Here is an 8,730-nt window from a genome sequence, read left to right as displayed (position 1 = left end):
CCAGGGGACGAATCCAAGGAAAAGGAGTGGTAGGAGTGTTCTGGGAATGGGTTCTAGATGTGGGTGATTTCACTGGGTGGGGGCTCAATGCCAGGGAACTTTAGATTGTTCCCATATAGCTGATTGTCTGCCTGACCCTCCCCCCCCCCCCCCCCCCCGCCATGGGTGTGTCCTGAGTAATGATATGAAACTAGATTAAATTCCTGCAGTCCAGGAAGCCAAGCAAAAGGTCTGAACAAGCATGTAAGGAGAACTTAATTCGGGAAAGAATTTTTTAAAGGCAGGAATAATTCTGCAGGTGGAGCAGGTAGCATATGAATCATGCATGTGCCATAGTCATAGTTACGGCCATTTGGACATGTGAAAGTTAGGTTCAAATCTAAGTTCAGCCATTTGGGCAAATTCCTTCACCTCCAGAAGCCTGTTTGTTGATCTATAAACCTGAGATCAATGATCTCCATGACGTCTCCTTGGGAAAATTAAATGAGATAAAGTATATTAATAATAGCTACTAGAATCTCTTCCCTCTCTTCCCGTAACTCAGGAGCTGAGAGCTCTCTCTGTGCTTGCCTGCTCAACGCTAGCACTCTAACTCTTGAACCACAGTTCCAGTTCTGGTGGGGATTTATTTTTGGTGCTTAATTAGAGATAAGAGTCTCAGACTTTCCTGCTCAGGCTGGCTTCAAACTGTGATCCTTAGATCTCAGCCTCCTGAGTTGCTAGGATTACAGGTGTGAGCCACTGGCTTCTGGCTCAGAACTCTTATTACTGTATTCTAGGCATTTTCCAAGTAATCATCACAACCCAGAGAGATAAAGTATTAGTGGCATGGCTGTTTTTACAGATTAGGAGGCTAGAGTAAGTTTAGTACACTACTAAAGTATCAGCCATATGATTGCAGCAGACTGCACACTGAGGGGCAGAAGAGAGACCTACACACCTAGACTTAGGTGTGGATACAGAAGGAGGGAAGGAAGGAAAGGAAAGAACATAGGGAGAGAGGAAAGGAAGTAGGGATGGAGACAGAAGGAAGAAGGGAAGGAAGGAAGGAAGGAAGGAAGGAAGGAAGGAAGGAAGGAAGGAAGGAAGGAAAGAAGGAACAGAGGGAGGGAGGAAGGAAGGAAGGAAGATGACCTCTCAGATTCCCTTTCAGCTCTGGTGTATTTAACTCCATCATCCAGCTCAGCATTTTTTCTTTCTCCAACTTCCATTTTTGTCTCTATAAGGGTCTGAAAAGAACATATCCTAGACTCATACAATATGAAAGATAAAACATACTCCAATGTCACGTGTTACCTCTCCTCAGTTTCAGCTCAAGAAAGAGCTGGAATGAAGAGAGAAGTGACTTGCCCTAGGGCACCCAGGCCAGATATAAACACTCCAGATCAGAGGCCTTGTGCCCACTTCACAGTTTCTTCCAGGACATTTTTCTAAATCACTTAATATTTTGGATCTGGACCACCATGAAGAAAAGCAGTGCTCCCGGTGACCTCACCTCCTCATGGCAGCGTTTTTGCGAACAAACTGGATTCTCACGGTTCTCCTAATGGTGGCAGGGTGCCCATGTCAGACAAGGTATTTTTCATTCTGAAAAAGAAACAAAGATAGCATCAGACCTCCTTTGTAATTTCCCCCAGAACAGCTGGAATTGAAAACCTCTTTGTTTCCCTTCCCAGCCTAGAATGCTACCCTTGTTCTTGGTAAAATAATTAGAAGGTGACGTTGGGGGCTTAAAAAAAATCTGCACTTGTTTATTTACATGTGTATTTATTTCCAGGTACATTTATTTTTTTTTAAACTTCGGCCACTATGGATATCCTGTAGTTCCTGCTGGCCTTTCCTCTTTAATTTAGCTATCTCACTTTTTTTCTCTCATGGCCCCCAAAACACTAATGTCATTCCTGACCCCCCCCCCCTGGATTTCCTTCTTCCTTTCAGGCAGGGAAATAGTTCACTTCCTCATGCCTGGCCTTCTCAAGAGGCCATCCTGGCTTTGACCTCACTGCAACCAGACTGTCATTCAACATTTAATCACTTCCACTCTCTTCACACTCTACCAAATCTCCCTTACCCTGACTTCTGGCCATGGTCCTGGAACCCAGGTGGAAAGAATGCCAGAAGCCAGGAAGAAAGAAATGCAATGTTCTTTCAGGGACATATAGAAAATTACATAATACAGAATGACTATATTTATACATGAAAATAAATTTATAAAAATTATAAATATTTAACCAATTGCCTTTTTTATTTCATCATGTAAATTGTTATCACTTATGTTGTGATTTTTAAAAATCATTCCTCAAAGTAATGGCTAAGTTAATAAAGAATTGGTTCTGAGTTCATCTCTATCCTCCTCCCGCAAAAAAAAAAAAAAAGACAAAAAGGCAAGTGTAATGGTAGAAGACTATAATCAAAGCTACCTAGGGGTTGGAGGCCAAAGCCAGCCTGGGCAAAAGCATGAGACCCTATTAAAAAAACAAACTGAAAGAACAAAGGGTTGGGGTTCTGGCTCAAGTGAGAAGCCCTGAGTTCAACCCTGTGCCACAAAAACAATATCATGCTTCATACATGCTACAATTAGGTCTCTATATAAACAAAAGAACTATAAATATTATATTGTTTAATATTAGAAAACATTTATTAGTTCCCTTGTGCCATTGATATAAATGTTGGGCCATTTGGGGCTATTCCCAGATCACAAATGGGAACACAAAAAGAAGAATGAAAACAGATTCTTCACTCTTATTTGTTTTTGTGCTAGTCCTGAGGCTTAGTCTCACAGACTTTTTCCTGCCTGGGCTGACTTTGAATCAGAATCCTATAGATATCAGTCTCCTGAGTAGCTAGGATTACAGGCATCAGCCACAGATGCCTAAATGATTCTCTGCCCTTCTGGGAGATAGCATCACAATATGTACTCATGCTATCTGAGAGAAAATATTCCCTACTGCCTGTTAATTAATGTGTCATTCTTCTTATCCAAGATCTCTTGCCACTCCATGCTTACCCCACTTTAGGTGGGCAGCAATCAACCCACAGAAGCAGTCAGGGTAGGGAAATGGGCTGTACCTATGAATGAGAGAGTGGTAGTTGCATATATATATATATATATTTGTCATAAGGGAATGTTTTATTTTATTCATTTATTGTGTTTCAAGGACAATAGAGCAAGACATGGGAGAAGTGTGACCCTGGGGCCTGAATAAAGGTAAGGCAGGAGGAGTTATGGGTCGTGCACTCCAGTATTCCAGTTGTCAAGGAAACCACTTATTCCTTATTAAATTCTATTAGAAGGGAGAGGTGAGGGGTATGGGTGTTGATAGACAGGCTTCTAAAGTACAGGGCCCCAAGTAGAACAGTACCTACTTAATGGCCCATGAAGATAGTAAAAACAGTGACGATTTTAAAGTGCCAGACATGTTAAAGACTGTCTAATTGGATTTCTCTGTGTTCTCAGGCTATAGGACAGGTGGGGTGGGGGACAGAGGAGGCAGGCAATGGTCACTGCTCAAAATAACCAAGGCAGATAGTACATTGGCATAAACAATGTGTTGTGGGAAGGGCTGGGGAGACATACTGAACAGGTAATCTCATGACCTTTAAATTTATTTATTTATTTATTTATTTATTGCCAGTCCTGGGCTTGAGCTCAGGGCCTGAGCACTGTCCTTGGACTTTCTCAAGGCTAGAGCTCTACCACTTGAGCCTCAGCACCACTTTCGGCTTTTTTCTATATATGTGGTACCGAGGAATCGAACCCGGGTCTTCATGCATGCTAGGCAAGCACTTTAACCACTAGGCCAAACTCCCGGCCCCATGACCTTTAAATTTAATTCAGCCTTCTGTGGTGTGAACACTTTTTAGGGTGATAATAGCCAAATATTGGTTTTCATGTCCTGAAAACTTGGGATCTCTAGTAACCTCTCTTAGTCATCTTGCCTCAGTGTGTGTGTGTGTGTGTGTGTGTGTGTGTGTGTGTGTGTGTGTGTGTGTGTATTACCATTGAAACCCCTGGTAAAAGATATCAGTTCTAGACATACTAGAAGCTATTTAACAAATCAGTCATTCATTCTGCAAGCCGTTATTAAGAACTTTCTATGTATCAAGCCCTAGGCTAGATGGAGATGCTAGAATAAAACTATGCATTTTTCATTCTGAAGTGGCTTACGTTCTCAAATAAATAGTGCAGATCCCTGGTATTCCTGCTTAAGACCTCTACTTTATGTCTGGATACATCTCAGGCAGGGACACTTGAGTTCATCTAAGAATGATTTATTTCCCACACCATAAACTCTAGGTGCTCTGGATAAGGCCTTACATAATCCTATCTCTTTTGCTTTCCCCTCAGAGCCTAGGGCAATCTAAACATTGTGTTTATTTTTTTAAACTAATTTGTTTATTTTTTTAAACTAAAGCCCTTCCATTGATGACTAACAATACCTTTTCTTATCTGCTCTCAAATGAACCATTGTATATGCTTGCCTAGGCCACTTTGGTGCTGATTCTCTGGTTATTATTCCATTCCCACTCTTCCCTACTTCCTGTCTCGTCCCACCCTGGGACTGTTACCTAACTATATAAGGATAGCTAATAGTTGTGCTTGAGGGACTACACCCCACAAATAACATAGATTCTAGTCATAGCGACTACCTTCTTGTCTAGAAGGGAAAGCAGAAGGAAATGGCATTCATCCTGGTTGTCTCCCTCTCTCCTCTCTCTCTCTCTTCCCCTCTCCCTCCCTCCCTCCCTCTCTCTCTCTCTCTCTCTCTCTCTCTCTCTCTCTCTCTCTCTCTCTCTCTCTCTCTCTCTCTCTCTCTCTCCTCCCTCCCTCCCTCCCTCTCTCTCTCTCTCTCTCTCTCTCTCTCTCTCTCTCTCTCTCTCTCTCTCTCTCTCTCTCTCTCTCTCTCTCTCTCTCTGATAATGTCCTTTCCATCCAAGAAAACTTATTTCCATTTGGCACAGCATCTGGCAGTGATGAGCTTTCCAAGGGCCTAGAAAAATGTATAAGAACAGCCCCCTTCTTCACAATTTTAAAAATGTTTTCGGAAACAACACTCATACCACAAATTGTTGTTAACTACAACCTGAAGCAGTGTGACAGGATACTGGGCCAAAGAAAATTAGAAAAACACAGAGAAGTATACAGATAGAAAAGCAGGGGGCAGGGGTACCAAGGCTTTCCTGCACTTGGTCCCCAAATCCCCACAAGCACATTTATTTGAGTTCACACAGGGAAGGTTACCACGGATATATGCAAAATATCTATATTAATATTACAATCAGAGCTAAAATAGACACTGGTTCCCTTATTGAGACAGGCAACTGCTGCCCAAGGTAAGTCCAGACTCTAAGTCCACTTATCTAGTCCAAGATTAAGTTGAGAAGGTCTTTTGCTCACTCAACAAGGTTTCCAGCACAGCACCAAGTCTCTTCACCCTCGCCAAAGCTGTCTGTTTTTAACCCTTCCGTGGCCAGCTCTCAGCGTTCTGAGTTCTATGGAGGCAGCATTCCAATCTCTCCAACCTTTCCCAGGTTTCACAGATCTGCTTCTGAGTTCCCTACAACAAACAGAATATGTTGTGGTGGATACCCCTTGGAGGACCTGGTCATCCCCCCCCCCCCAGCTTTCGGGCGTGGTTCACTCACATCTGAGTTCCTTTTAGGGATCAGGATTCGCTATAAGTTATAGTGCTTTCTAGACTGTATCCACAACTGGTCAATACAATATATAAACTTCTGTCCTCTTGCTTTAATTTGGAATCACTTTAATAGGTCATATGAGGCTCAGAGCATTCTTGGGAGTAGCTGAGATCTCTGATGTCCCCCCCAACTCCCCCCACAACTTCTCCCTCTGCCTAATAGTGCTTCTACTACTTTCTTATAGATGCTGGTCTACCCTGTTTTACCCTGCAATAAACCTCTTGCACACTAATCTTTCAGTCTTCAAGAAACTCAACCCCACCTATATTGCTGCTTTACTTTACTTTTTCTGGCACTTATAAGTGGGAAATAGCTTTAATACTTTTTGGTAATACTGAGGATTTAACTCAGAGCTTGCTAGGCAGGTCCAATATCAACCAGGCTACGACTCCAACACTTCTGGCTTATTTTGGGGATAGGATTTCTAATTTTTTTTATTTATTTATTTATTTATTTATTTATTTAATTATTGCCAGTCCTGGGCTTGAGCTCAGGGCCTGAGCATTGTCCTTGGACTTTCTCAAGGTTAGAGCTCTACCACTTGAGCCTCAGCACCACTTCTGGCTTATTTTCTATGTATGTGGTACCAAGGAATCGAACCCGGGCCTGCATGCATGCTAGGCAAGCACGCTACCACTAGGCCTAACTCCTGGCCCCAGGATTTCTAATTTATGCCGAGGCCCATCCCCACCATGATCTGCCTACATTTAGCTTCTCACTGTAGCTAGGATGACAGACTCATTTTATCGATTGAGATGAGGTCTTCAGAACTGGCTAGCCATAAACCAAAATTCTTCAGATTTCTGCCTTCGGGATAGCTAGGATGGCAGGCAAAGCCACTGTGCCCGGCTATTTAATACTCCAACGCTTGCTTAATGCCTGCTATAGGCACATAAATTTACAAGGGCAGATTTTTGTTTGTGCGTTACTGTGCACCGCTGAATCATGCACTTAACAGTGAGGCCTCACGCATGGCACCTGCTAAACAGAAGTGATGGATAGGGCCCCAAAGGCTGGTGAGGAGATCCCTGAGCTCAGGCTCGGGGCGTGGCCTCGAGTCCCCGCCCAGGGCTCAGGGCGGAGCCGACAGGCCGAGCAGCGGACACAATGTCGCCACCCGCTGCAGTCCGCGTGGTGTGGCTGGGCCGGGCGCGGTACGCCGAGCTGCTGGCGCTGCAGGAGCGCTGGCTGCGAAGGCTGCAGGCCGAGCCCGGCCCCGACGCCGTGTCAAGCCCCGAGGCGGGCGCGCTCCTGCTCTGCGAGCCAGCGGGACCCGTGTACACGTCCGGGCTACGCGGAGGTCTGAGCCCCGAGGAAACGGCACAGCTGAGGGCTCTGGGCGCCGAGGTGCGCACGACAGGCCGCGGCGGCCTGGCCACCTTCCACGGCCCAGGCCAGCTGCTCTGCCACCCGGTGCTCGACCTGCGGCGCCTTGGCCTGCGCCTGCGCACTCACGTGGCGGCGCTGGAGAAGTGTGCGGTGCGCCTGTGCGAGCTCCGGGGCCTGCGGGACGCCCGCGCGCGGCCCCCGCCCTACACCGGAGTCTGGCTGGGTGAGCGCAAGGTTTGCGCGATCGGTGAGCGCCAAGAGGCGGGGCCGGGCCTGGGAGGGGCGGGACCTGGGGCAGATGGAGCTCCAGCCAGAGAAGGTGGAGTCAGCATTGAATTGCACCGTTACCCCTCTTTTTTGTTTTGTACACTCATCGCAGCAATTTTATATTCGGAGACAGAGGGATCCCCCGAGTTCTTCTGATTCAATGTTCTTTATTACAGATGGAAGAACTAGAAGTGAATTGCTAGGTTACTACCTGTATGCCAGTTTTCAGTTTTAAGCATCAGATTCTCAATGCTTAAAGCAATCCCTGTTACGAGGGCAGCGGATAACCACGTAATTACCTCCTCCCTATTCATTTGGCTGGAAACCCCCAGTCTGTGCGCAATCCACGTGCCGGAAACACAATTTGAAAACCAGCGATCGGGCCCAGTTCCCTCACTGCGTTTGGAGGGACGCTGAGGTCCTGGGGAGGGGAGGCTGTGTATTCTAAGACCATTTGCCTTGCTTTGCAGGTGTCCGCTGTGGAAGGCACATCACATCCCACGGCTTGGCTCTGAATTGTTCCACGGACCTGACATGGTTTGAACACATCGTGCCCTGTGGACTGGTTGGGACCGGTGTCACTTCCCTGAGTAAGGAGCTCCAGAGGCACGTCTCCGTGGATGAAGTAATGCCACCTTTCCTCCAGGCCTTTAAGGAGACCTACAAGTGCACTTTAGTCTCAGAGGACCCCCACTGAAAGGCATCCACATTAGCATCAACAAGGTGGCCTTGTTCTGGAAAGCAATCCAATCCAATTCCAGGTGTCAGAGTCCAGATTGGAGAACAGTCAGTCATTTGCTGACTGTAAGTAAGACCTACCTCGATTTATTTATATCATCCCCACCTACCTCAGAAGACATTAGACAGAACATTATGAAAAGCAGCATGCTAAATAAAGCCTTGACATGACCATCAGCACTAGTTTTTCAGCTTAGAGGAACTCAAATATCACTGTCATTCCTCAATTACTTTTCTTTTCTGTCAGAGACTAGGACTCAAAACTTAGTATCATGGAAGTGGCACTGTGGCTCCAGTGGTAGGGTGGTAGCCTTGAGCTAAAGAGCTCAGAGACAATGTCCAGGCCCAGCGTTCAAGTCCCACGACAAAAACGAAAAGCAAAACAAAACAAAAAAAATTTAGTATCTGGCCCTTTTGCTCACTGGCCATTGCTCTAGTGCCTGAGACATGCCCCCATCCTTTTTCTTTTTCTTTTTCAATGCTGTGTCTCACTGAGAAAGTCTGGTCTCTAGTTCCTTTGACTTTTGGGGGATCAAGTCTTGGAACTACTCTGAATATGATATGATAAAGCTTTTCATTCTCATGAGACCTGGGTGCTTTCTGCAATAAGGGGAAAAACCTCTTCAAAGGAGTGGGTTAGAGTATCTAAACTTGGTACTTTTCCTAAGTTTTCTTGGAGTTACCAGGTAGGCCAGA

General features: G+C 45.5%; 1 protein-coding gene across 1 annotated transcript; it reads left to right on the top strand.

Moving 5' to 3' along the window:
* Positions 1-6,807: 6,807 nt before the first annotated feature.
* Positions 6,808-8,106, top strand: Lipt2 (lipoyl(octanoyl) transferase 2). The gene is made up of 2 exons (XM_090349112.1): positions 6,808-7,276; positions 7,767-8,106. The coding sequence occupies exons 1-2, from the start codon at positions 6,808-6,810 to the stop codon at positions 7,991-7,993; spliced, it is 696 nt and encodes a 231-aa protein (XP_090205238.1). The 3' UTR covers positions 7,994-8,106.
* The last annotated feature ends 624 nt before the right edge of the window (positions 8,107-8,730 follow it).

The sequence above is a fragment of the Megascapheus bottae genome, chromosome 16 (genome assembly GCF_031878675.1).
Source record: "Megascapheus bottae isolate mThoBot1 chromosome 16, mThoBot2.hap1, whole genome shotgun sequence".
Lineage (NCBI taxonomy): Eukaryota > Metazoa > Chordata > Mammalia > Rodentia > Geomyidae > Megascapheus > Megascapheus bottae.
This window is presented reverse-complemented; position numbering and strand designations above follow the sequence as displayed.

Coding starts and splice junctions, on each gene's coding strand:
- Lipt2 (XM_090349112.1), top strand. CDS start 6,808: ATGTCGCCACCCGCTGCAGTCCGCGTGGTGTGGCTGGGCCGGGCGCGG. Junction 7,277..7,766: donor GCGCAAGGTTTGCGCGATCG/GTGAGCGCCAAG, acceptor CTTGCTTTGCAG/GTGTCCGCTGTGGAAGGCAC.